Genomic DNA, 26,783 nt, shown 5'->3' on the forward strand with positions numbered 1-26,783 from the left:
AAACATGGCACCTGTGGGTCTGCTCTCACCAGGCCCGTTGTCTCATTTCTACACCTGCCTGGAGCTCGGTGGTGGAGGGAGGCCACGGCCTCCTTCACGGAGGATCGAGGGCACAGGGATGGCTGTGATGTTGGGGGCAGGGCAGGGAGCCCCATTAGGAGGCGGCTGGATGGCGCAGGCGAGAGAAGATGGGCTGACGCTGACGCACTGTAGGAGGGGAGGCTCAGGGTGGGTTTTCAGAGGTCACGGTCTTTTAACAATGCCCTTCATTTGTACCCTGTGTTCGGGGCCTGTCTTAGTCTGCTAGAACAGCATACTATAAACAGTGGCTTAACAGACGTTTATTTCTCACAGCTCTGGAGGCTGGAAGTCCAAGATCAAGATGCCAGCCAATATAGGGTCTGGGAAGAGCCCACTTCTTGACTTGTAGGGAGCTGCCATCCTGCTGTCGGCTCACGCAGCCCCACCTCAAATATCATCACACTGGGGGCTAAGACGTCAGCACGTGAATTTAGGGGGACACAGATTCAGCCCACAGCAAGGCCCTAGCAGGAAACACTCAAATCGTGTCATTTGAGAAGAATTTGGTAAAGGGACAGTTTGCCAGGGTGTGGGCAGGTATGGGAAACAGCAAGGGCGAGGCGGTACCCTGGGCTAATGACAGTGGCCTCACGAAGGGAGGGAGTGCTTACTGGGGACAGGACCCTGTGGATGAGGCTCCTGACAAGGGGAGGCCCCTTCTGCCCCAGAGGGAGGTGCGACCTCGACTCCCTCCTTCTACAGGTGCTCCCTGTGGGCCAAACCCAACCGGAAACCAGAGGGCCCATCAGTGCGGTCCATTCATGTCCTCTCCCATTCCCAGGGCAGAGTGGAGAGAAGACCTGGAAAGGCCAATGAAAGTTAGCTCAGCACGCTTCCCCCGCCCCCGTCTTCCCAAAAGAGGATCCGAGGTGGCTTACAGGAAGGAATTGCTCTCCAGCCTCGTGACAGGCAGTGAGGACAAGGGAAAGGAAGGGACAGCAAAGCACCCATGTTAGGGGTTAATACTAGCTGTGATTGGACTTCACGTTAGATACTGAGCTCCCTGGCAGCCTGGGCAGAAAGAGAACTAAAGGCAAGTTGATCTCAAAGGAGTGAGTTGGCTACCTTTTCAGCTTTAGTGTGGGTTCCGTCTGAGCCCTGTAGCCTTGAGAAAGTCAGTTCACTTCTCTGAACCTCAATTTTCTCATCTGTAAGATGGGACGATGCCTGTTCCACCTACCAAACACAGTGAAATGAGAAAGCACAGTGATTCCAGGCGGGAAAGGGGGGAAAGGGCAGAAGGCTTTTTCCTGCAGAGGCTGTGCCTTTTTGTTTTCCAGAAGGGCCATCCACACAGGGACGTATCTGGACGTTGGCTGGAAACGGTCACATGACCCTCCCTCACTGCTAACGCAGCTGGGAAATTGAGAACATTTTAGCTTCACACGTGCTCCCTTGATAAAAATCAGGTTCTGATAGTAAGAATGAAAAGAGACATAGACGACGTGGGCTAGACACCAGCCGTGTCTGCCATGACTAGGAATGAGTGTCCTGGACCAACCTCTTCCTTTTATTTTTTATTTTATTTTTTGAGGAAGATTAACCCTGAGCTAACATCTGGCGCCAATCCTTCTCTTTTTGCTGAGGGAGAGTGGCCCTGAGCTAACATCCGTGCCCATCTTCCTCTACTTTATATGTGGGACGCCTACCACAGCATGGCTTGACAAGTGGTGCATAGGTCTGCACCTGGACCTGAACCCGTGAACCCTGGGCCACCAAAACAGAGCGCACAAACTTAACCGCTGTTCCACGGGGCCAGTGCCCCAACCTCTTCCTTTTAGGTAGGCTTATTTAGGGGAGCCAGCAGAAGAGCTGAGTGTCTGGGTTTCAGCAAAGGGGCTGACTAAGTAGCAGACCAGAAAGGGAAACGGGGGCTTAGGTGAGCTGGGCAGACCTGACGGAGCAGCCACACCAAGGACTAAGAAGCCTGGCCCTGTAGCTCTGGGGGAAGGCCCCTGCCACCTGCCATGTCAACATGTCTACCTTGGTGTCAATAATACCAATGGAGACAGAGCCACCATTCACAACAGCACGTGCCACGCTGACAGCGAGGGAGTCACTCACAAGATGGCAGAACCACGGCTCCCCAGAAATGGCAACAAGCCAGGATGAGAGGCAGAATCCAACGAGGTGGGGTTTCAGTATCAAGTTGTTGAGCTAAGTCTTAAAAATGCGATCATCTGTGAACCTAAAACTCTCAAAGTCTGGCCATTTAAAAAACCCAAAAAGTTATTCAAAACTAAAAAATGTTATTCAAGTAAGCCTTACACTAGAAAAACTTTAAAACACGTCTACATGAGGTTTCCAAAGTATATAACTTGGCTTAAAGGATATAATCAAGACAAAGTAATAGGTAGGAAATAATTAGATGGAATCCTAAATCCTATACTTTGATCGAAAAACCTCTGTTCATGTATGGAAAGTATGGGGAAATTCATACGCCCAGGACATGCGGGAAAAATTTGAGAAATTGGCTTGACTCCCAAGTTCACAGTAAATTGCTAGTACGATGAAGCTGTGGAAAGGGGCTCCAAATGCTGTCCTGGTCTGTCCTGGTCAAAGAGAAATGTCTCTGGAGGGAAGTGATGGCACTCTGCACTGGCTGGATTCATTCATTTGTGCATTCATTCATTCACCAAATGCTTCCTGAGGGCCTGCTCTTTGCCAGGCTTTGTTCAAGGTGCTGGGGGGATAGAGATGCCCGGCACCCTCGTCTTGCAGTGGGAAAATGGACCGTAAACCAAGACTAGCGGGAGACTGTGGAAGAGAGCCTTGTGCTTAGAGTCTGGGTGGGTCCCCGGGAGCCAGAGGACGGAGTAGGTGATGTTTGAGCCACATTTTGAATAAGGAGGAGGTGTTTGCTGGGCATCACGAGGGCATGGCCCTTCTGGCAGTGGGGGCAGCAAAGACGTGGAGATGGGAACCCGGGTGGAGAGTTCAAGAAATGACAGTGGGTTGGTATGCCCGGCCCAGGGGAGGAGGGGGCGATACAGCGAGAAACAGGCTGGAAAATGAGGCAAAAGTCAGAGGGCAGAGGGCCTTGTGCCTCAGGCCGAAGCTTGATCCTGGAGAAGATGGGGCTAGCGGCCACTGAAAGGTTTTAACTGAAGGCAGCAGCGACCCCACGTGGAGGGTGAGGTTCTGCCCTGGGGTCGTTCTTGGACAGGCGATCCTCGAGACAGTCAGTGATCAGACCCATCACTGATGGAGCTCTTTCTTTCTGTGGGACCCTGTGCTAAGCGATTTCCTCACAACGACTTTGAGTGGGAGACCTTTGCCTCTCATTTTACTTTTGAGGCTGAAAAATCCCCAGTGACCTGCCTAGGAATGCAATAGTTTTTAGTAATAATATTAACAACAGCAGTTATGATTTGTTGAGCCCTCGGTAGGTGCTAAGTGCTTTCCTGCCTAGCCTCAGTTAATCCCCACAGCCCTGTGAGGTGTGCACAATGAAGGTAAATTATGCAAGGTGAGGCTCCTGAGACTCAGAGAGGTTAGGAAATGTGCTGAAGGCAGCACAGCTCGTGTGAACACCAGGGCTGGGATTTGAATCCAGGATGCCTGACTCTCAATCCTGGGGCTCTTTGCCCATCCCCCAAGGTTGGGACCCCGAGCCTAGGCTCCACTGGTAACCCCTGGGCTGTCCCGGAGCAGCCCGATGAGATCAGGAGGGATGCGGGTCATGCCTGGCCAAAGATGGGGGGGTCTGGAGAAGAGCAAACTAGCAAAGGACCTGTCCGACGTGCCTGGAGCACAAGAGGGTGCAGCCTCGTTCGGAAGACCCCCAGAGAACATAACTGGACACAAGAAGTGGGATTGGAGGTGGGGGTGAGAATTACAAAGAGGAAGATTTTTGCTTGAAGCAGAAGTCTCGAGGAAGACTTTTCTAGAATGAGGGCTGTCTAGAAGGGCACAGACCCCTGAGCTCCCCACGCCTGGAGGGATTCAGGCAAAGCCTGGAGGGCCACCTGGTGCAAGGTCATGGCAGAGATTCTGCAGCAACTGGTCTCTAGCCAAAGGTCCCCATGGAAGGCAGTGGGGCACCTGTGATAAGGGGACCTCCCCCCACCCTGGTCCTGCACACCATGGACCCCACAAGCAGGGCCCTTGCTGGGAGGGCTGTTTGGGTCTGTCTTCTCCACCGGTGACAGTCACCACCGTTGATGGAACACTCAAAATGGAGCTTTGCCTGTGTGATTGCTTTAGTTCTCAAATCAACCCAGTGAGGGAGCAGCTCTTATTCCCGTTTCACACACGGAGAAACTGAGCCTAGCCAGGAGTCGTGTGTGCTCAAGTTGAAGCTAGTAAGTGGCAGGTGGCAGGCTGGGATCAGAACCTGGGTTGGTCCATGGTCTTTCCATTACACCTGCTGAATTCCCATCGGGGAGCCATGGGATTGGAGGGCGGGGGAGAGCGCTGGCTCCCAAGCACAGCCCTCCCGGCTCCACCAGCCCCACTGTTTCTGCTCTGCCCGGGCCCTCGGGCCCTCGGTTGCCCCAGCACGGAGGGGGGCTCTAGGTTCTGCCTGCCTGGCCCTCCCCTGCCCCTGGTGGGCTCTGCCCATGTCACTGCTCCTTGTTCTCCACCCCTGGAGGGAAGGGGGTGAGAATCCCTTGCCCCTTGACTCCCCCGGAACCATCTGGTTCTGGCCTTGAGGGACGGCCTGCTGTGTAGCGTGCCAAGTACTCGCTTTTCCTACTGCCTACTGGCCACAAAGTCTGCGGAGCAGAAGCTTGATTCATTACCCCCGTTTTACAGATGGCGGCGCTGAGGTTCAGAGAGATCTTATTCTCTGGGAAGGCTCTGTGACATCCCTTGCTAAGTGGGAGCTGAGAGCTCGGGGCAGGAGTGGACACCACCTCCCCCTGTGGAGGCTGGGACAGGGGCCTTTCATTGACAGAGGGCCGATGTGGGTGTCGGGCCCCGACTTGCAGGCTGTAAGGGCACAGGAGTGTGTGCTGGGGAGAGCTGAGGGACTTGGTCCCGTCCACTGCAGTGGCCACCCCCCACATCTCCTCCCCAGGGCCTGAGTTTCAGGGCTCAGGGGGAGTGGGCATCATTGGGGCTGTTTGGGGTTCTGGCTTCCAGAGCGGTGGAGGCCTCTGCTGCTCAAAGAGGAAAGAGGAAGTGGACAGGTGACCCCCGAGACAAGAACAGTCCACGCTACCTGGAGGGAGGTGTTCTGGGACCAAGCCCCCTTCTGGGGGTCTCTAAGTTAGGTCAAGATCTGCAAAGGCATTGTTTGTTTATTTACTTATTTACACAATCACTGGGAGCACTGAAGTGAGGGTAGAGATCCATTTATCAATCTGGAAACATTGGCACACACAAAACAAACACTACAAACAAAACTCAAAGTGTGTGTTGGCATCAAGCACACGCTGGCACAGTCAACTGTGGTTACTCCGGGTAACCAGAGAGCTACAGGTGATTCAGAACTTGTTTATCTACATTTAAGAAATATCACCTTGCTTCAAATTGAATTGAATATTATAAATGTCTGAAAACATCCAAAAGAACTTTCTATTGGGAAACATTTCAAGAGTACATAAAAGCAGAGAGAACAGAACAAATAATTCCTGTGGGTCCACCACCCACTTCAGTGGCTCCTAAGCTTCTGCAATTCTTCTTTCGTCTACCACCCTCCTTTTGTTGTCTCTTTAAGCAAACATCAGACACTGTGTCATGTCACCTGTAAAATCTAACGCAGGGGTCTTTAGCCATTTTTGTGCCCAGGTTCCTTTGGCAGTCTGGTGAAGCCTGTGGACCTCTTCTTACACTAATGTGTGTAAGTGCCTAAGACAAAATACGTAAGATTGCAAAGGAGCCCTATTATATTATATATAATATCATCCTATTATACTGAAATATAGTGATCAAAGTGTGTTGAAATTTGTGGTTTAGTAATAGATGAGCGTCTTTGTTAATAGATCAAGCTATAACATCTAGCAGTGGGCCTGTAACTACTGTTACATGCATTGCTTAATGATGGGGACACATTCTGAGAAATGCGTTGTGAGGCGATTTCATCATTGTGTGAACATCATAGAGTGTGCTTACACAAAGCTAGATGGTGTAGCCCACTACACACCTAGGTTATATGGTACCGATCTTATGGGACCACCGTCAGATATGCTGTCTGTCGTTGAGCGAAACGTTGTTATGTGGCGCATGACTGTATGTGGAAGGAAGTTCTATGAGCATAGCCAGCCCCAAGGAGGGGAAGGGCCAGATTCCTGAGCCCCCTCCCCAGTCTAGGAGGCAGTGTGGGGCAGTGTGGGGCAGTGGATGCACACGGGCTCTGGGTAAGACAAACCTTTGTGATCAGATCTACATGATACTTCCTGGTTGTGTGGCCTTGGATAAGTCTCTTGACCTCTCTGGGCCTGTTTCTCTCTGTAAAATGGTAAATTTTTTTCCCTCCATTGATGATAAAATGAAATAAAACCAGGTCTACACACAAAGTGTAGACCTATCGGGGGCTCAGTGAATGTGTTTTTCTCCCTCCTTTGCTGTCCCCTAACCCCACGAATTGCCCCCAAGGGCTCAGGGTCTAGACATGGGCCCAAGGATCAGATGGAGCTGCTGACCCCCGGTGCAGAGGTCAGGGAGTGAAGGGCTCCTCAGTCTTGTCCCTGAGCTGGGAAGTTGCTGGAGAGGCCCAAGGGTGAAAGATCACGCTCCCGGGCTCGTCCCCACTGTGGGTCCAGCCGGCTGGACAGCGCTGACGGCCCCCCCTCCCTCACGGTGGGGGCTGTGTCTCCCCCAACCCGCTCCCAGCTGCTTCTCACAGAGCCTCCCTGGTCGGGGCCGCCCCCTGACCTACCAGCGGGCAGCACACAGCTCTGCATCCTGCTGAGGCCTCCAGCTCCGCTCCCTGAAGGAAGCGACTGGGGGTTGAGCTGAGGGGCTCTAAGTGAGAAGTGGGAGAGCGTCTGTGGCTCCCATTCTTGCTGGAATTCTCCCTCTCCCAACAGGTGCCTCCGGGGGGTTTCCTGGTGGGGCTCCCCTAGGCATGGGAGTGTGGAGCACTGTCAGGGGGTCCAGAGCCCTGGGTTCTCGCCCTGCCTGGGCGAGTCAGCCCTCTCTGGAGCCTTCGGGGGTCACTCTCCTCACACCCAGACTCAGCTGGAGAATCCATCATGTTCATTCAACGAATACCAAGTGCCGACTCAGATCAGAGTCCTAAGGATGCTGAACCCAGCAAAACAGACACCGCCCTCATTGTTATTGAAATAATCATCTCCTAAGTAACATAATCTTAGACTGAACAGTGAGAGACAGGAGGGGATGTCAGGAGGGGCAGAACAGGGAGCAGGGAGGGCTTCCCAGAGGAGGAGGCCAGCCTCAGAAGGAGAGCTACAGATGAGCAGGAGTGAGCCTGCAGGCTGCGGGGCGGGGATGCCAGGAAGACGGGAGCCCCAGGCGGGAGAGAGCATGGTGGGGTTCGGAGTGGAGGAAATGGCTCTCTCCCCAGGATCCTGGCTGCCCCCAACCCCTGGTCATCACCCAGGGTACTTCCCCTCTGCCCTCTCTTTCCTTCTCTCCCTTCCCTGTCCAAACCAGCAGGGGGCCTAGAAACCAGAAGACGGGCCCCCAGCGCATCCTCATGTCCTCACCCCAGGCTGGGAAATGCTCAGAGCTCAGTGCCCCAGGAGTCTGGCCTGGGTACTGGGAGGCAGAGTAAAACAAAAAGCACCCCCCCCCGCCCCCCGTCCCCCTGTCTTGCTCCCCAGTCAGGGGCAGAAAGTTGTCCTGGTGCCTGGCCCTGCCCGGATCTCTGGCCCCGACCCTTAGGGCCTTTTTCCATGGGGTACACTGTCCCAGGTGACTTTTCCCAGGGTCAAGCCAGGGGAAGTGGCCTCAGTGGATTGTGTGCTGCCCAAGGCTGGGTGTCAGAGTGACTGTGCCCCAGGTTCATGGCTGTCATGGGGGGGTGTGCCTGGCTTCATGGCCTGTGGGTGGCGTGCCCCCTCCTGTCCTCTTTCTGGTCCAGTAAGGGTCGTAAGGTGCATATCGGGAGGGAGGGCAGGGAGCCTAGGGTCTCTGCTCTGCAGATCTCTGAGGTGGAGCAGCAGCAAGAGGAGAGAGGCAAACAAAACACTGAAGGCCTGGCCCGGAGACCACGGCTGGGTCTTCTGGGCAGCCCTGGGCAGCTGCAGACCTCATCAGCCAGGCCAGAATGCTTACCGTGGAGGGGCTGGGGGCCTGAGCCCTGGTTCCCCCATCTGTAAAATGGAGTGGAGTCACTATCCAAACACTGTCTCTTTTGTGGGGTGAGTTTCCCTGCTGGTGAGCTAGCTTGGGGGGGCGGGGGTGGGGGGGGGTGGGGGTGGGGGAGGGAGGCGTACGTAGACTAGCACTGCCCTCTGCTGGCTGCTGTGAGAGTTGCTGGGCGCGGGAACCAGGACCCAGAGGGTGGGGTCAATTGGGAGCCTGCAGGGTTCCCGTGTCTCTGTCTTCTCCATCCCACTTCCTTCTTCTTCACCCCATACTTCCCAGGGGCCTAACGGCTGCTTTCTCAAGGGCAGGGATAATTCAATTCAGCAATCATCTGTTCAGCAGGAACTGAATGGGCCCCTACTGGATGTCCCGTTCTGTGCTTGCTGTTGGAGCTGCAGAGATTCCAAGACACAGTGAGACTGTCCGGGAAGTTGGAGGCTGGTGGGGGAGCCACTCGCCAGAGCTGCAGCTTCAGGAAGTCTGGGCCGTGCTAATGCTGTCACTGCCTTTCCTGGTGTTCAACCTCACTGTCCACAGCAAACTCTGCAGTTGGGTTGCGTCTCCTTAAAACTTTGCTGACAAAGAAACCATAGAAAACATGGACATTTTGAGCACTGAAGAGAATGGATTCGGTTGCCAGGGTTCCTCCATTCCCAGAATCATTCCTGGGCGATGGGTTCTGTCTTCTGCAACAGTTTTCTCATCCCTGCTAGAACATTTCCATCAGCATGTAAGCTTGTTGTGGTATCTCCCATCGGCAAAACACCTTCTCTAGTGCCCATGTCATCTTTCAGCTGCTGTTCCCTTTTTCAGCTCTCCTTTGTTGCAAACATCTTCAACAGAGTTTTCTATATTCTCTGTCTTCACTTCATCACCTCCCATTATTTCCTCACCCCTTCTCAAGATGGGGAAAAATGAGGAAAGATCACTTTTGGTAGGGAAAATCAAGAGTTAGTTTTAGATGAGTTAAATTTGAGATGCTCATTAAGTATCCAAGTGGACGTGTTGGGTAGACAATTAGACATATAAATCTGAAGGTAGGGCAGAGATGGGGGCTGGAGATTTACATTTAGGAGTCATTGCTCTGTGATGATAACTTAGAGCTATGGGACTGGGTGAAATTCCTGAGGGACTGAGAGTAGATAGATAAGAGGGCCCAGGGCTAAACCCTCAAGCATTTAGAGGGTAGGAAGAGAAGGAGGAAGCATCAAAGAAGACTGAGATGATTGGGGCACTGAAGGACAGGGAAAGCAGGAGAGTTGGGTCCTAGAGAAAGTGTTTCAAGGAGGGAGTGGCCCCTGTGTTGAGTAGTGCTACCAGATCAGGCAACGTGAGGACAGAGACTCAACTTGGCAAGATGGCGGTCATGGACAGCCTTGGCAAGAGTGATCTCGCTGGAGAGGTGGAGGTGAGAGAGACTGAGAAGGGGCTTTATAAAGCCCAAACAATTAGAGTCATCTTGATTTCTCCCTTTCCTTCACATCCTTAATCCAATCCATCAGTAAATCCTATGCCTTTACCTTTGGAATATGCTTCTAATTTGGCCTCTATCCAAATAGGTGGAGTAACTGGTGCCACAACTCTCTTCCTGCTGAAAACAGCTAGAAAACTGGAAAAAATGTGTGAAACAACTGTTTTAAGACATTGGACAACAGGCAGCACAGGACTGTGGTCTCAGGGAGAAACAAACAAGACTAACCCTACAATCACCCAGCTTTCTGTCCAGAGGCAACTTCCACGGGTAACTCAGCGAGGGGGAACCCAAGCAGACCCTGCTGTCTCACTGATTTACAGAGATAAAGGTCAGGGTTCAGGGAGGCTGAGATGACTGGAATTTGTGGAAGGGTTGTTCCCAAGAGGAGGGAGCCATGCAGAGAATGTGTTCCAGAAATCCACAGAGGGATCCTCTGGAGTCTTTGGTTGAATACTGAGCTCTACATGTGCAGGATGAGATGCCACAGGCTGGGAGAAGAACATCTGCTGGAGAAAGAGAAACTGTCAGGAAGCTGTAGGTGAGGAACTCCCAGCGCTCACACAGGGCAGGAAAACACTCAAGTTCTGACCAGCCCGCAAGGAGAGTCATCGTTGAACATTTGGGGTGCTTGGTAGAGACTCCAGAAGGATCACTCTTTAGTAATAGGGCTAAACTAGCCCCAGAGTAAAGACCCTTCTAGATCTGCCCTACCAAGCTTTAAAACCAAGCCTCAAGAAGATCAAGCTGATCCATAATGACTTAATTGCCTGGCAAAACAAAACTCAACACTGTTCAAAGGAAGATAAGAAAATGCAGCAGCTCAGCAATGTAACATTCACAATGTCCAGCATCCAAAAAATTACTAGACGTACAAAGAAGCAGAAGGTGTGACCTAGGAACAGGAGAAAAATTAGTCCACAGGAACAGACCCACAAATGACAAAGATGACAGCGGAGAAGGACTTCTAAAAAGCTATTATAGCTAAGTACAATATATGAGTATTATGAGAAATATGAGTATAATGGGGGCAGAAATGAAAGATACAAACAAGGACCAGATGGAATGTTTAGAGCTGAAAAACACATGATCAGACATGAAAAAAAGTTACTGGATCGCTTCAAAGGAGGTTAAAAGAATAGATCAGTGGACATGAAGATAAGTCAATAGAAACAACTAAAACTGAAGGGCAGAGAGAAAAAGGCTGGAAAAAAAGGGAACATAGCTCAGTGCCTTGTGGTTCAATATCCAGTAGTCTAACGTACACTTAATTCCAATTCCAGAAGGGGGGCTCAGAAAGAAATATTTAAAGAAATAAAAGCTGAAAAATGTCCAAATTTTGATGAAAGCTGTTCACCCACAAATCTAAGAAGCTCCGTGAACCCCAAGAAGGATAAAAGAAAACCCCACCAAGACACAGCATGATCAAACTGCTGAAATCTGGTGATGAAGAGGAAAATTTAAAAGCATGCAGGGAAAAAAGACAGATTACATTTAGGGAGATAAAGACAAGAATGAGTGCTGGTGCAAGATGTGCTGTAAGTATAAATGCACACTGGACTTAGTATAAAAAATGTAACATATACTCTCATTAATAAACGTTTATGCTGATTACATGCTGAAGTGATAATATTTTGGGGATATTAGGTTAAGTAAAATATATTATTAAAACTAATTCCACTTGTTTTTTAGGTAAAAAAAAAAAGTAAGCTTTTAAAATATGGCAGATAGAACATTTAAAATTACACGTGTGGCTTGTGTTTGTGACTCACATTCTCTTTCTCCAGGACAGCATTGCTCCAGAGTCCATCCTCCAGCCAGCAGCCAGAATGATCTTTTTACGAAAGTAAGTCAGACCATGTCACTCGCCTGCTAGGAGACCCTCAGGGGCATCCCATCCCAAGAGAATCCAAGCAGACTCCTGTCTCCAGGTCTTTGCACTTGCTGTTTCTCTGCCTGAGCAGCTCTGCCCCATATGGGCAGGGCTCACTCTTAATTCATTCAGGTCTCTGCCCAGATGTCACCTCCTCAGGGAAGCCTTCCCAGAACACTCAGTCTGAAACAGTAACACCCGCTCCTTGTTCCCCTCACCTGGCTCTCTTTCTCCCCCATGTTTGTCACCATGGGATATTATAAGTGGTGTCATCATATGACATAGGTGGTGTTTACCTAGAGTGGAAGCTCTTGAGGGCAGGGGCTTGCCTTGCTCATTGCTGCATCCCCAGTGCCTAGAACAGTACCAGGTAAGTGCTCCATAAAGACATGTTGGATGAATAAATGAAAGTACGACACGTTCCAAGAGTGCGGAGAAGTCCCTGTGGCTGGAGTGGAGGGTACGTCAGGGGATAGCAGAGGTGCAGGTGGGTGAGACGGGAGCCCTGAACAGGAAGAGCTTGAATGTGGTGCCAAGAGCTTGGACCCCTGTTAGCCACGATGACAGTAAAACTCCGTGAGATTGGAAGGTTTCAGGCGACAAAGCAGGGGAGATGCCAACAACTGATTTTCAGCTATCCTTGTAGAGGATGGGGATTCATTGGGGGGTAATGTGTGTATTATTACTTTAAAAATACCATTTTATTATGGAAAACTTAAAAAATACACAAGAGAGAGAGAACAGTGTTATGACCCCTGTATTTACCTCACAACTTCAACAGTTATCAATTCATGGCCAACCTTGTGTCATCTAAGTCCCCGCCTGCTTCTGCCCCCTGCATTATTGTGAAACAAATCCCAGACATCACGTCATATACAAAAAGTTCAGTATCTATCGCTAAAAGATAAGGGCCTTTTTCAAAAACCTAAGGACGTCAGTGGGTGATGGATTAACAGACCATGGTACATCCGGGTGATGGAATATTAGTCAGCGCTAAAAAGGAACGGGCTATCAGGCCATGAAAAGACATGGAGGAACCTGAAATACATATCACTAAGTGAAAGAAGCCAGTCCAGAAAGCTGCGTACCGTATGATTCCAACTATATGACATTCTGGAAAAGGGGAAACTAGGAGACAGTAAAAAGATCAGTGGTGGCCATGGGTTGGGAGTGGGGAGGGATGAATGGTTGGGGCACAGAGGATTTTTAGGGCAATGAAAATTCTCTGCATGGTACTATAATGATGGATACATGTCACTGTACATTTGTCCAAACCCATAGAATGTACAACGCCAAGAGTGAACCCCAATGTAAACTGTGGACTTTGGGTGATAATGAGGTGTCGGTGTAGGTTCATCGGTTGTAGCAAATGCACCATTCTGGTGGGGGAGGTTGACAATGAGGGAGGCTGTGCCTGTGCGGGGCCTGGGGGTACATGGGAACTCTCTGCACTTTTTGCTCGATTTTACTATGATCCTAAAGTTGTTCTAAAATATAAGCTTAATTTTTTAAAAAGATAATATATGAGAGTGATGGAAATGCTCATTATCTGGATTGTGATGATAGTGTCAGGAGCATTATGTAAAAACTTATCAAATTTTACACTTTAGGTATGTACACTTATAAATGTCAATTATTCCTCAAAACAGCCGTTTTTTTAAAAAAGGAATGAAGTATTGATGTACACCACAACATGGAGGAACCTTGAAAACATTATGCTAAGTGAAAGAAGCCCGTCACAAAAGGCCGCATATTGTGTGATTCCATTCATGCGAAATGTCCAGAATAGGCAAATTCACCGCGATAGAAAGGAGATTAGAGGTTGCCAGGGGCCCGGGGGAGACAGGAATAGGGAATGACTATCAGGGGATGTGGGTTTTATTCTGGGGTGATGAAAATCTGAAATTACATAGTGGTGACGGTTGCACAACTCTGTGAACAAACCCAAAACCGCTGATCAGATACTTTAAAATTGTGAATTTTATGGTATGTGAATTATATCTCAATAAAGCTATTAATTTTCAAAAAAGAGTTATAAAGTTGTATGGACGAAATGTTTGTGCCCCCCCCCCCATTCATATTTTGGAATCCTAATCCCCAATGTGATGGTATTAGGAGGTGGGGGCCCCTTCCTCCATGTGAGGACACAGGGAGAAAAGACAACAGCCTATGAACCAGGAAGCAGGTCCTCACCAGACACCGAATCTGCTGGCACCTTGATCTTGGACTTCCAGCCTCCAGAGCCGTGAGAAATACATTTCTGTTGGTGGTATTTTGTTATTGCAGTCTGAACGGACTAAGCCACCTTCTGCTGTCTGTCTATTCTCAGCCAAACAGCCAGAGCCTTCCTGTTAAGACTTAAGTCAGATCAGGTCACTCCTCTGAGGAAAAGCCCCCCAGGGACTCAGGTAAGGTCTGGTCCATCAGCCCTGCTGCCACCTTCCCCGCCCCATCCTCTACTTTGCTAATGGAGCTTTGCTCGCTCCGTTTTAGCCATTTTGACCTCCTTCTCTGGCCTCAAGTCTGTGCATCTGCTGTTGCTTCTCACCCAGTGAATATCCTCTCTTGCTCCCTCCCTCCCTCGGCTCTGGACTTAAGGGACTTTCAGTGAGATCTTTCCTGACCCCCCTAATTTTTCTTTTAATCTTTGCTATTTTTATTTGTATTTCTTTGATTTCAAGTGAAATTGAACATTTTTTCATGTTTTCATGTTCTCTTTTTTTATTGAGTTCATAATAGTTTACATCAATGTGAGATTTCAGTTGTACGTTACTTCTTGTCTGTCATCACATAAGTGCTCCCCTTCACCCCCTGTGCCCCCCCATCCCCCTTCCCCTGGTTCCCGCTGAACCGTTTTCTTTGTCCATGTGGTTGTTTATATTCCACATATGAGTGAAATCATCTGGTGTTTGTCTCTCTCAGTCTGGCTTATTTCGCTTAGCATAATTCCCTCTAGGTCCTTCCATGTTACTGCAAATGGGATGAATTTGTCTTTTTTTCTGGCTGAGTAGTGTTCCATTGTATATATGTGTATATATATATATATATATATCTCCCACATCTTCTTTATCCAATCATCGGTCGATGGGCACTTGGGTTGCTTCCATGTCTTGGCTATTGTGAATAGTGCTGCAATGCACATAGGGGTGCATATGTTACTTTGGATTGTTGATTTCAAATTGTTTGGGTGGATACCCAGTAGTGGGATAGCCGCTGACCCCCCTAATATTTAAACTTGCAACCCACAGTCCCCCCCAGTCCCTCCTCCGTGCTTTCTTTTATTATTTATTTATTTTTAAAAGATTTTATTTTTAATTTTTCCCTTTTCTCCCAAAGCCCCCCGGTACATAGTTGTGTATTTTCAGTTGTGGGTCCTTCCAGTTGTGGCATGTGGGACGCCACCTCAGCATGGCCTGATGAGCAGTGCCACGTCTGTGCCCATGATTCAAACCAGAGAAACCCTGGGCTGCTGAAGCGGAGTGTGCGAACTTAACCACTCGGCCACGGGGCCGGCCCCAATTTTTAATTTTTTTTGAGTAAGATCAGCCCTGAGCTAACATCAGTGCCCACCTTTCTCTACTTTATATCTGGGACACCTGTCACAGCATGGCTTGATGAGCGGTGCATATGTTTGCACCCAGGATCTGGACCTTCGAACCCTAGGGCCACCTAAGCGGACAAACTTAACCGCTACCCCATGAGGCTGGCCCCCCTGCTTTCTTTTAATCCATAGCATTTGTTACCTCTAATACTATGTGATTTACTTCTTTATTATTTGCAGCTCCCATTCATGTGGGCCCTATGAGGCCAAAGATCTTTGTTTTGTTCACTGATGTGTCCCCAACACCTGCCACAATGCCTGACACCAGGTGCTTAATAAATGTTTGTTGAATGAATAATGATTGGAGGATAATTTAGGGGGCTGAGAAAAGTTGAGATGAAAGAAGAAATGAAGCCAACAAATATTAAGGCTGCTAAAGATTATAACCATAAAAAAAGGCAGCATGTGAAATGCATAGAGAGCAGCTGTGGATCTTAGATGTCCCACCTTTTTATCCAAGGCCCCTGGCCTGAGCCACCCTTAACCACTTGGCAGAAGTGCCCCAGAGTCTGTATGGGAGGACAGGAGAGGAAGAGGGGACAGGGCCAGGTGGGCGAGGGTTGGAGGGTCTGACTCCCACAGAGAGCCTCTTCTTGCTTCCCTGCCCATGAGAGGGCTGGAGTTGGAGCCCCTGCTTCAGAAACGACATCGCTCCTGAGGACTGCCCCTTTGACAGACAGATGAATCCCCGCAGGGCTGGTGGAGGTGTGAGGATTTGGGGGCGGGGAAGTGAATTGGCACAACTCAGGAATGAGAAACACTGCAGACTGGGCATGTGGGTTGAGGTGCAAAATCCTGAGCGATTAATGATTTCTGCCCTCCCACTCAGACCCCACTCAGACCCCACTCAGATGGGTACTTTCCATTTTTCTCAATCAAAGCTCCCTGTTTGTTTCTTTCAGAGAACTCACCATACTCAGTAATTATCTCACTTGTCTCTTTGTTTATCTGCCTCCCCTTCTGGACTCTAAACTCCAGACAGCGGGGAGGTGGTTTCTCTTGTTCCCTGCCCTAGCTGAGAGTCTAGCACAGTGCCTGGGATATAGAGCAGGCACTTAACATATATTTGTCAAATGAAGGAATGAACCCTGATAGAAGGAAACATTCTTATCATAATGCTTCTCCAATGGAGAGCTGGTGGAGGGGGCACCTTGGTCCTCCTTCCTGGGCTGTGTCTCTTGTTCCGTGATGTGTCATGGACTCCTGGCCCTAAAGGCACATTGTCAGCACTGGGACCTTCTGTCCTAGGCGCAGAGCTTGGTCAATAGCCTGTCCTGGGCTCAGGCTTGGAGTGGTGGCTGTGGGGAAGGGGCTCCTGGAGCTCCCTAGCTCAGACAGCAGTATGAGAGAGAGATGGACTGGAGATGGATTGCATCACAGTGGTCTAGAAGAGAGCATGAGGCCTCACCAGCAGAAGGGCTGAAGAGGAGAGGGCACATTTGAGAAACATTTAGGAGGTAAATTAAGCAAGACGTGGTGATTAATTGGGTATTGAAGAGAAGGAAACTGGGACACCGAGAATGATCCCAAGGCTTTAAAAGAATCAGTGCCACGGCCATCTCTTTTTGGCCTGTAGGTTCCTCCAGTCCAAAGGCACAGAAACAGCCAGTGGACTCCGCCGCCGCCCACAGTTCATTCGCGACGCTCGTAGGTGTCCGGTCCCATGCTGCGCTCGGAGGGACACGCTCCCCGAGCCGAAGGGGCGGAGTCGGGTCTTGGAGACAGACACACTCCGATCACTGCCAGCCAGCGGATAAAGGATACTCTGGGGCGTGGGAGACAGGGTCCGAGGAGTCTTTTTTGGGAGGTATCTAAGCGGTGTCGGCCGGAAGAACAGGTGTTCGCCTGGATAGAAGGAAGTGGGCAAAGTCAATGAGGGCTGGAGGTGAAGCACGAGAAGAGGCAATAAGACAAATGAAGAAACAAGAAAGAGAGCTGTCGAGTGGCTCGACCACACGGGGCGGGGGGCGCGCGAGGATCAGTCTGTGACGCGCCAGACTGAGCGGCGCGCGGAAACCGTGCAGGAGTTTGGATTGATCCCCCAGACCACGGGGAAAGACACGATACTGCCCTAACTCCCAGGTCACCCCGGATCATGCCCAGGGAGGGCAGCCAAAAACCTCCAGGCGGGACCGGAGTGACTGCGTGCCCCCAGTTAGGGACCTCGGAATCGCGGTACCCGAATCCGCGAGAAGCGGCGGCTTTGGGCAGAACCATTCTCCGGAGGTGGAGAGGGGGCGGAAAACGCTACACTCGGAACCCAGCCCACGGAACCAGCTGGAACCTGCACTCGCCTCTTCTCCTTGCTCTTCTCTTTATTTTACGCTCTGCCCCGCCACTATTAGGTCGCCTCCCGCGCGCCCCCCTGTCCCGGGCACCACTAGTTGCTCCTCGGCCGCCCCTCCCGCGCGTGGTAAGGCCCGGCGGGCGCGCGCTCCGGGCACAGGTTATAAAGGCTGGGCTGCGGCAGCCGACTGCGGACCAAGATGCGCCCGAAAGAGTGCGGGCAGAGCTGCGCCGGGGACCGGCCCGGACCCGGACCCGGGGATCCAGCAGCGGTCACCCCCGCACTGCCGCCCGCAGCCGGTCCCGCTCCAGAGCCCTCCGCCGAGCCTGGACCCGCTCCTGCGCAGGCACCGGCGGCTGAGCAAGGAGTGGGATCTGGATCCCCATCCGTCTCGGGACCCTCAGACGGAGTTCGCCCGGCCTCCGAGGCTGGATCAGAGGCAGGAGCCCAGCGCGGATCCGCATTCTCGGCCGTCCAGGGGAATGCCCAGTCCGTGCCCGGCAACTCGGATGTACCGTGGACCCGCTTCATATTTCAAGGACCCTTTGGTCCCCGGGCCACTGGCCTGGGGACTGGAAAGGCTGCGGACATCTGGAAGACGCCAGCTGCCTACATCGGCCGGCGGCCAGGGGTGTCGGGCCCCGAGCGCGCCGCCTTTATTCGGGAGCTGGAGGAAGGTAAACCGGGTCCTCGGGACCCCGGAGCGGGAAGGACTAGGACAGCTCCAGGGAAGAGAGGGCCCCGTCTGGTCCAGGCGCACTGCCCCCTCTTGACACTCAGTCCCACCCTCCCACCCACCCTCGCCATGTCACTGTCTGCGGTGCCAGTCCGGTCGCCTCTTCCCCGTCTCCTCCTCCCCTTCTCTCGCTCCCTGATTTCTGTGGGTGGGCCAGGTCCCGGGGCCTGCGCGCTTCCCCTCCCGGCTCTGCGCGCCTGTTGCTGCGGCAGATCTGAGCGCTCTCCGGGCCCCCTCCTCAGTCTACCGCAGTGCCAGGAGGGGGGCGGGGGGCTGCGGGAGGGCGCTGCCCAGCGCGCTCTGAGCCTGCGCTGGCCCGCCGCGCCAGCGGTGGGGAGGTGGGTGGGCGGAGGGAGGGTTGCCAACCTCTAGGGGGCGGGGGTTAAGGTGGGCTTTCCCCCGAGCCTGGGAGTGGGCGGGGCCTCAGGCAGAATCAGCCGGTCCTCTTCCCTCCCATCCTCTCCTGGGTTTCGGGACATCTCTGGATTGAGTGTAGAGGCTCAGGTGCCCCCCTCTTCCAGTGCTGGAGAAGTCTCTTAACTCTTCTCCTCTGCGCGTGCAACAGGTGCAGGGTGGGTGACTGCGTCTGTTTTTATGACCCATGAGGCTTCCAGTGAGCTGGCCAGGCTGCCCTCCGGCTAACTGATGATGAGTCAGTCTGCAGCTGTACTTCCGCCCGCAGCCTCCATTCCCCTAGGTTCCAGGGACCCAGGCGTCCTGAGAGCCCGGCTCCACCTGAGCCGGGAAGACTGTGATCTCCTTAGTTTACCCAGGCCCCTCTAGAAATAAAATGAGTCCAGTTGACCCTGGGAGCAGGGAAAGGAGTGCTGAGTACTCGGTAGTATGGAGAGGATGTTGGGGGCAGGAAGGGAGCTCAGTCTTCTCCTCCCTTGTTGCTGACTCCTGCTGTTAGGGGAAAACAGGGGATAGGGCCGGAATCAATGGGGTGCCCGGGACCGTATGCCCCCTCTTTCCTGAACTGGCGGCCCTGCTTTCTCTTGCAGTGCTGTGTCCTGACCGACCCCCACCAGTCAAGAAGATCACTCCAGAAGATGTCAAAGTGATGTTAAATCTGCTGGAGGAGGTGTGTGCTGACTTCCCTCCCTGGGCCAGCCTGAGCCTGAGCCAGGCCCCTGTTTTAATTCTGTCCTGTAGGAGTAGGAGCCTTGTCTGTTTCCTGCCTGGCTGCCTCTTTGGGGGCCAAGCTGGGGGCCCCTCTTATGGAAGGCAGGTAGATGTGGGGTATCCAAGCTGGAAGAGCTCTTAGAGCCATCTGGTCTGATGTGTTCTTTTTCTGGAAGGGGAAACTGAGTCAGGCCCCACAGTGGGTTATGGCAGACTCTTGTCTAGTACCCTGGAGAGCTGGGGGATGGCGAGGGTTTCCCCCTGAGCCCTGTGTACTTCCTAGCTTCTCCCACCTAGCTGGGAGATCTCAGAAACCAGGGAAGTATTTCCCATGGTTGGGGGGGGTCCCTCTGTAGAGAGAGCGGGACCTGAATACGGCGGCTCGCATCGGCCAGTCCCTTGTGAAGCAGAACAATGTCCTGATGGAGGAGAACAGCAAGCTGGAAGCCATGCTGGGCTCAGCCAGGGAGGAGGTAACTGGGCAGGGAGGAGGGGGTGGGGGGTACGCCATCTCAGACCTACCTACATCCCCCTCCTGCCGGGACCCGCGCCTGCCCCTGCCTGTGTCCTGACCCAGGGCTCCTCTCCCCTCTGCCAGATTTTACACCTCAGACACCAGGTGAGCCTGCGGGATGACCTCCTCCAGCTCTACTCAGACTCTGATGATGAGGAGGAAGAGGAGGAGGATGAGGAAGAGGAAGAAGAGGAAGAGGAGGAGGAAGAGGAGGAGGAGGAGGAAGAGCAGCAGCATGATCTTCCCTATGAAGCCCCCGAGCCGTGAGTGGTCTGCCTGTGCACCCCGATGCTCCCTTCTCTGAGCCTCAGTTTCCTTTTTAGCAAACAGGGACACAGACAGTGTCACTACCAGCAGGATTGCTGGGGCTAGTTGAGACCACCACACTCAGCCTGGGTGGGAGAGCCCAGGGTGTGCTGGGCCCTGGGTCCCAACTCCCTGACCCCTGACTCCCATTGCTCCCTCCCCTAGGACACCTCTGACGGAGTCGGAGTCGCTGCACCACTGCCCGCAGCTGGAAGCCCTGCAGGAGCAGCTGAGGCTGCTGGAGGAGGAGAACGACCAGCTGAGAGAGGAGGTGAGGATGGGGGAAGAGGGTGCGCCCGCAGGCAGGGGGTGTTGACTCCCCTGCCCCTTCCTCTCTCCCTTCCTCCAGGCCTCTCAGCTCGACGCCCTTGAGGAGGAGGAGCAGATGCTTATTCTGGATTGTGTGGAGCAGTTTTGTACGTGAAATTGCAACTTGGGGTCGGGGGCTGTCCCAAGGAGCAGAGGGAAGAACTCAGGTCTTGGGGTCTGGAGGCCTGAGTTCAAGTCTAATCCCAGCTCCGGCACTTCCTAGCTGTGTGAGCTTGGGCAAGTTCCTTGACCTCTCTGAACCTTCATCTTTAGAAGGAGGATTGATAATCTCGGTCCTACTGACCTCTCCAGGGGCACAGCTGAAGATGTACTTTGTGCAAACTGTAAAGAGCTATACAGAAACTTTGAATCTCCTCTCAGCCAGTCTCCTTTTGTTATTTGGGGCAGGAAGAGAAAGGGGGCTGCAAGCGAGGAAGGGAGGGAGCCGTGAGCTGCCAGAGACCAGGTACCCCGAGCACTGGGGTTGGGGCAGGTCAGAGTTGTATTTTAGGTGGTGGCTGTGCCTGGCACTGTGCATTTATGAAGGTGAGCGAGGCACAGTGTCCCTGAGGAGCTCAAGTCTAGCTGGGGTGATGCCCACTCAAGGTGGCAGCTGAACTCATGCTGTTCCACTCACCCCAGACCTGACATTCCTTCCCTGGGGGTTCCCCAGCTTCCTGAGTGGCCCCATGGGTCCCCAGGCGCCTGGAGGAGGAGCCAGTCGTGGAGTTCTGTTCCTTCTACCTCCTAGGACAGCCTCAGTGTCCTTCCTCCTCCCCTCCCCGGCTGCCTCTGGCCCAGGCCCCCTCTTAACTGGGCTTCCTGCCTTCCCTCCTGCCCTTCCAGTCTCTTCTGCACACAGCCCAAATGATTTTTCTAAAACCAGATCTGACTATGTCACTCCTCTGCCTAAAACCCCCACATGGCTTCCGATTGGCCCAAGGATGAGCACCCACCTGCCCACTGCCCCAGCCACGCCCCCTCCCAGGGTCCCCTGATGCCTCTGGGCCTCTCCACACCCTGCCTGGGCCACGTCCGTCCTTCTGCCTGGTGGAGCCCTACTTGCCCTGTGGAGGTCTTAGCTTCGCAGACCTTGCAAGGCTGGGTTGTGTGTTGCAGACTTGACCTCCGATGCGCCCTTTACAGGCGCCCCATCATAGCCCATAGTGTGCACCACTGTGATTTCCTTTTCCATCAGTCTCCCGCTAGACTTGAGTTCAGTGTGGGCTGGGACCAGGTCATGTTGACTGCTCACCCAGTGCCCTGCTCAGTGTCAGTCAATGAACATTTATTGAAAAGAAGACCTGAGGGAGGAATGCCAAGCCCTGTGGAGTCAAGGGGACTCTGCAGGAGCTGAGGGGTGGGGACAGACAGAAGCATCTGGGAGGGGCACACTGTTCCCCAAAGGCTGGGGGAGCCAGGGCTGACCTTCTCACCCCCACTCGTCCCCAGCTGAGGCCAGCCAGCAGATGGCTGAGCTGTCGGAGGTGCTGGCGCTCAGGATGGAGAACCATGACCAGCAGCAGAGGGAGGTCAGCCAGCTGCGGACGCAGGTCATGAAGCTGCAGCAGCGCTGCCAGCTGGTGCGTCGGGTTGTGTGCGGGGCTCCCTCCTCCTGTCACCGCCTGTGGGACCCAAGCCCCCTTCTCCTGCCCCACCTCATGGAGCTCCCGGCTCAGCCAGGCCCAAGGCCCCTCCCTGTATCAGTCAGAGCTGGAGGAGACCTCAGAGAGCCCCTCATTCTGCCCCCTTCACTGCCCCAAGTTAGGGACCGAGGCCCAGAGAGGGTCACAGGGTCTTCCAGGAACTAGACTGCGTGACTGCCCCTCCTTGTTTGGCCTTAGTTCCTGTGACTTCTTAAAGGCCTGCCAAAGATTCTCTGATGTGCCCGGGAGGACTGGCGGGAAGCGGGGGTGTACGGGGTGGGGAGGCCTCGGGCGGGGCTTCAGTGGTTGTGGGTCCTTCCAGTACGGGGCTGAGACTGAGAAGTTGCAGCAGCAACTGGCTTCGGAGAAGGAAATCCAGATGCAGCTCCAGGATGAGGTGAGGCTCCCCAGGGGTTCCCGCCCCAGGCTGGGGGTCTCGAGGCCCCTGGGGCCACCTGAATCGCCAGAGAGGACAAGCTTCTTGCAGCAGGGCCTGGGTCTGTCCCTTAACGTGCCCTCAGTGACGGGCACGGGGCCTGGCAGGTGGCAGTTCCGTTGGGGTCTGTGTGGAGTGGTGCCCGGGGTCCCCTGCATGTTGTTAGGTGCATCCAGAATCTGGCTTCCCAGCCCCCTGGGGAGAGAGTGGGCAGGGCATACTGGGCTGGGTGCACCTGGGTCCCAACGGAGCCTGCGGGCGGGTTCCCAGCTGCAGGACCTGCGGGAGAAGTACACGGAGTGTGGGGGCATGCTGATTGAGGCCCGGGAGGAGGTGAAGACCCTCCGCCAGCAAGCCCCGGTGTCCACTGGCTCTGTCACCCACTATACATACACTGTGCCTCTGGTGAGGACCCCCAGCTGCTGCCTCTGCCTCGTGTGCCCTGTGTCTCAGCCCTGCTGGCCGATTTCGAGCTTCAGTCCCTTTCTGTGCCTGGCAGTGTGGGCGGGGGTGCTGTGGGGGTCCCCTGCTAATGTCACCCCATGTCCAATGCAGGAGGCACTTCCTAGTTTCCAGGAGACCCTGGCTGAGGAGCTCAGAATGTCTATAAGGAGAATTATCTCAGACCCTGTGTTTTTTATGGAAAGGTATGCAACGGGACCCCAGACCCTTGCCTGACCCCCTCACTCTTGCCTTTCCTGTCGTGGGAGGGGGTTTGCCTTCCTGCTTCTGACCCTCCTTCCCCCTAAGGCCCTCTTCCTGCCTCCCTACACCTGCCTCCTCCAGCACCCAGCCCCTTCCACTCACCACCCTTTCTTCTATCCGCACAGTCTGGGTCCGTCATTTCTCCCTGGGATTTTTTTACATGAGGGGGCCCCGGGGACTTTGCACTTTCAGCCTCCATTGCCTTGGGACTCTAAAGGCCCTTTTCTCTGTTGAAGGAATTATGAAACGACTACAGAGGAGACGTCCAACCTGGGGTAAGCTGGCCCAGGGGCTGTCCCTCACCTTTCGGCAGCCAGATAACCACCTGCAGCAGCTTCTGTGACCCCATGACTCTGGAGACGGCCCCGCTCTCTGGGCTGGCTGGGCTGAACGTTGTTCTGGGAAGGAGCTGCTCCCTTTTCATTCTAGTCTTGCCCCATAGGTGGCCGTCTGATTTAAGGCTGCTCCACATGGGGACCAAAGCGTTCCCTTCACCTGACCAGGGCCTGAGAGGCAAATGGGCACTGGCCTAGGAGCTGGGAACATCTGGGTCTGAGTCCCAGCTTGGCCCCTTTACTGGCTGTGTGTCCTTGGGCAAGTCACTTGACCTGTCTGAGCCTTACTGAAATGGATTTGTTCCTATGGCAGCTAGCTGTGGGATGGGTTGTGAAGGTTAAACAGTGAAGGAGGGGACAGAGAGGATGTTATCCTTGCTGGTCTCTTCCGTTCAGCAGGGTAGGTGTACTCTGGGAAGACGGGGCCTCTGCAGAGTTGGTGACCATTCTCCCCACCAGGGGCGTGGGATGGGTGTGGGAAGCCTCACAGCTGGTACCCAGCTCCCCTCTCCCCTGGCTGGGACAGAACTGGTGAGTGACCACCAGGGTCTCTGTGTAGACTGGGGCAGATTGCAGGAGAGCTCCTCAGTCCCAGGGGCTGGAGATGTCCCAGGGGGAGCGGAAGAGGGGGCTGGGGGCCCTGTCTGGGGTGGGCTTTCCGGGGTATGCAAAGACTTTCCCGTCTCCTCGCCCAGGTACGAGCTGCGCTACGGTGAGGTGCGGGAGCAAGAACAGGAGTTCGAGGCTGAGGAGGGTCTGATGCCGGCAGAGGATTTTGTGCCGGCGGAAAATTTCGTGCCTGCGGAAGACTTGGTGCCTGAGGAAGAGCTGGGGGCCACAGAGGAGGTGGTACCAGCCGAGGAGGAGGTGACGGAAGAGGCAGAGCTTGTGTCAGAGGAGGCGGAGGCCTGGGAGGAGGTGGAGCCGGAGCTGGATGAGACAAGGCGGACCAATGTGGTGACCTCAGCCCTGGAGGCCAGCGGCTTGGGCCCTGCGCACCTGGACATGAAGTATGTCCTCCAGCAACTGGCCAGCTGGCAGGACGCCCATTACAGGCGGCAGCTGAGGCAGAAGATGCTCCAGAAAGGTGAGTGCTCCCGTGGGGGCCTCCCTCCGGCCAGCCAGACAAGCTGCAGATCGTCAAGCCGATGAGAGGTGAGGGTAGGTGAGCCCCCCAAGTGCTCACTTACCCTAGGCTGGCCCCACCCAGCGTGATGATTTGCATGGACTTTGCATATCATTTGCATAGGCACCTCAGGTCCCCCTCAGCAGGAACTGTGACCCCAGTGCTAATTTACATGGAATTTACGTAGGATTCCAGATCTCCACCTCCTTTTCTCCCTGGGGCTGGGCTGGGGGTCTGGGCTGCAGCCCCCCACTGCACTTCAGCTTCCTGTCTCTGCCCACTCCCTTCCCTTATCCCCCACCCCTGCCTCCCCCCATCCCCAAGGCTCCCCAACCCTGCAGCAGTGGCAGCAGCGGGCCAAAACAAACATGGGGGGCGGGATCGTGGAGCAGCAGCCCAGGGTGCCCACCCAGGACTTTCGGAGGCTGGAGGAGGACAGGGTCAACCACCCTCCCAGGGCCTGGGAGGAAGAGGGGCCTTCTGGGGCCACCCAGGCCATTGGGACGAAGGCCTCCGCCAGCAAGGGCCACGGTCGGACCAGTCCCCTGGGTGAGTCTGAAGGTGGGCTCCTACAGGGTGGGGGTGGTGGGTCAGGGTCTCCTCTCCCCAGCTTGAAACCCTGAAGTCCGGGGAGCTGCACCTGCTGAGTGCCATGTGAGCCCTGCTTTTAAGGAGCTTGCAGGAGTGTCAAAGAGGATTTAGTGACGTGCAGTATCTCCTTTAATCCTCACCCCCCCATAGGTAGGTGTGATCATCCCCATTTATTTGGTGAGGTTCAGAGAGTGAAAGCAACTCATTCAAGGTCACACAGCTAGAGTGGACCTGAGCCTCTTCTCCTCACTACTATGCCGTTAGACTTTCCTGGTCCATCCCCACCTCTGACCCTGTCCTGGGGCCTGCCTGGCCTTCTGGGTCAGCCATGCAGTTGATAATCTGTTGCCAGCCTCATCATTATGTGTGGCCGCCCCCACTCTGATGGCGCTTTGGTCACCAATGGGTGGCTTCCCTCTTCAGGGCTGCCATGCAAGGTTGTGCAGTTTGTAACCTGAATGGTGACCTCTATGGCCAGGCAGTGGGCGGCCTGCATAACCACCAATGGTGGCTGTCTCTTTCTGAAATAGCTGACCAGGCCCAGCCCCTGCCCGCTGCCCAGGCCACGCCTGTGGTCCTCAGGCCCCCGGTTCATGTCCATGCCCCCTTCTCTTCCAGGCTTTGCTGTTTCCCAGCAGCCTGCAGAGGCCCCACAGACAGCCTGAGGCCCCTCCTTCCGCTGCCTGGCCAAGTCCCACCTGCCCCAGACCCTCCTTCCCATCCTCCAAAACAGGACTCCCTGTCTGTCACCAGCCCTCCCTCTGTCCTGATGACTCTGGGCCGGAGCTTTAGGGCCCAAGCCTTGACCCTCTTCTGGGAGAGGTTGAAGGAACCCCGGCCCTCATTCTGCAGCTGGTGCAGAAGCTGTGGCTGCTGGGCCTGGATCACATGGTGGCCCAGGGGGCGGGAAAAACCCCGGGGGAGGCCCTCCAGCTACCAGACCCAGCTCTGAGAGGGTGGCGGGGCTCTGGCGCTGGGTATAGGACGTTGTTCTGAGCAGTCTCCTAACAACATGCCCCCCGGCACCCTCCAAGTTCAAGGTGGCTCCCAAGTTCTTGTTGACTTCTGGGACCTGGCCCCCTCCCCCAATTCTTGGCCCTTTTTCTCAGTCTCTGATTACTGTTTGCAACTGGAAGTGTCTCGCGTGGGTGAGGACTCCCTCTGCCTAGTGGCCTGTGAGTGTCCAGGCTCCTGCCTAAGGCCCAGCCCCGCCCTCCCACTGTCCCCCCTTCAGTGCCCCTTGTTTCGTACTTGTAGATGTCCCACCTTTTCCCACCCTTTCCTCATAAACAGCTGGAGTCTGGGGCTCAGGACCCCTATCGGTACCACCCTGCTTCTCGCCGCGCTTCTCGCTGTCCTGTTGCTTGTCAGCCTGTGTACCTGCCAGTGCAGGAAATAAAGGACCTGTGCGCTACCTG

At 54.0% G+C, this 26,783-nt stretch overlaps 1 protein-coding gene across 14 annotated transcripts; it reads left to right on the forward strand.

Annotated features, from left to right (window-relative positions):
- Positions 1 to 17,030: 17,030 nt before the first annotated feature.
- HAP1 (huntingtin associated protein 1) lies at positions 17,031 to 26,783 on the forward strand. 14 transcript variants are annotated; one of them, XM_070226162.1, is made up of 15 exons: positions 17,031 to 18,213; positions 19,277 to 19,356; positions 19,754 to 19,870; positions 19,996 to 20,174; positions 20,383 to 20,488; positions 20,567 to 20,633; positions 21,979 to 22,109; positions 22,495 to 22,569; positions 22,879 to 23,013; positions 23,164 to 23,255; positions 23,550 to 23,588; positions 24,045 to 24,179; positions 24,344 to 24,735; positions 25,099 to 25,323; positions 25,984 to 26,783. In XM_070226162.1, exons 1-15 carry the CDS (start codon positions 17,736 to 17,738, stop codon positions 26,028 to 26,030), a joined length of 2,298 nt encoding a protein of 765 aa, XP_070082263.1. In that variant the 5' UTR covers positions 17,031 to 17,735; the 3' UTR covers positions 26,031 to 26,783. The 14 variants fall into 14 exon arrangements, with proteins under 14 accessions (XP_070082263.1, XP_070082259.1, XP_070082262.1 ...); XM_070226158.1 differs by having other exon boundaries at positions 25,116 to 25,323; XM_070226159.1 differs by having other exon boundaries at positions 17,704 to 18,213; positions 19,793 to 19,870; positions 25,116 to 25,323.

The sequence above is a fragment of the Equus caballus genome, chromosome 11, assembly GCF_041296265.1.
Source record: "Equus caballus isolate H_3958 breed thoroughbred chromosome 11, TB-T2T, whole genome shotgun sequence".
Classification (NCBI taxonomy): domain Eukaryota; kingdom Metazoa; phylum Chordata; class Mammalia; order Perissodactyla; family Equidae; genus Equus; species Equus caballus.

Bases quoted from the DNA above. Each gene is read 5' to 3' on its own strand.
- HAP1 (XM_070226158.1), top strand. From the start codon at position 17,736: ATGCGCCCGAAAGAGTGCGGGCAGAGCTGCGCCGGGGACCGGCCCGGA. The intron at 20,175-20,382 runs GTGAGTGGTCTG...TCCCTCCCCTAG, and splicing joins CCCTATGAAGCCCCCGAGCC to GACACCTCTGACGGAGTCGG. The intron at 25,324-25,983 runs GTGAGTCTGAAG...CTTCTCTTCCAG, and splicing joins CGGTCGGACCAGTCCCCTGG to GCTTTGCTGTTTCCCAGCAG.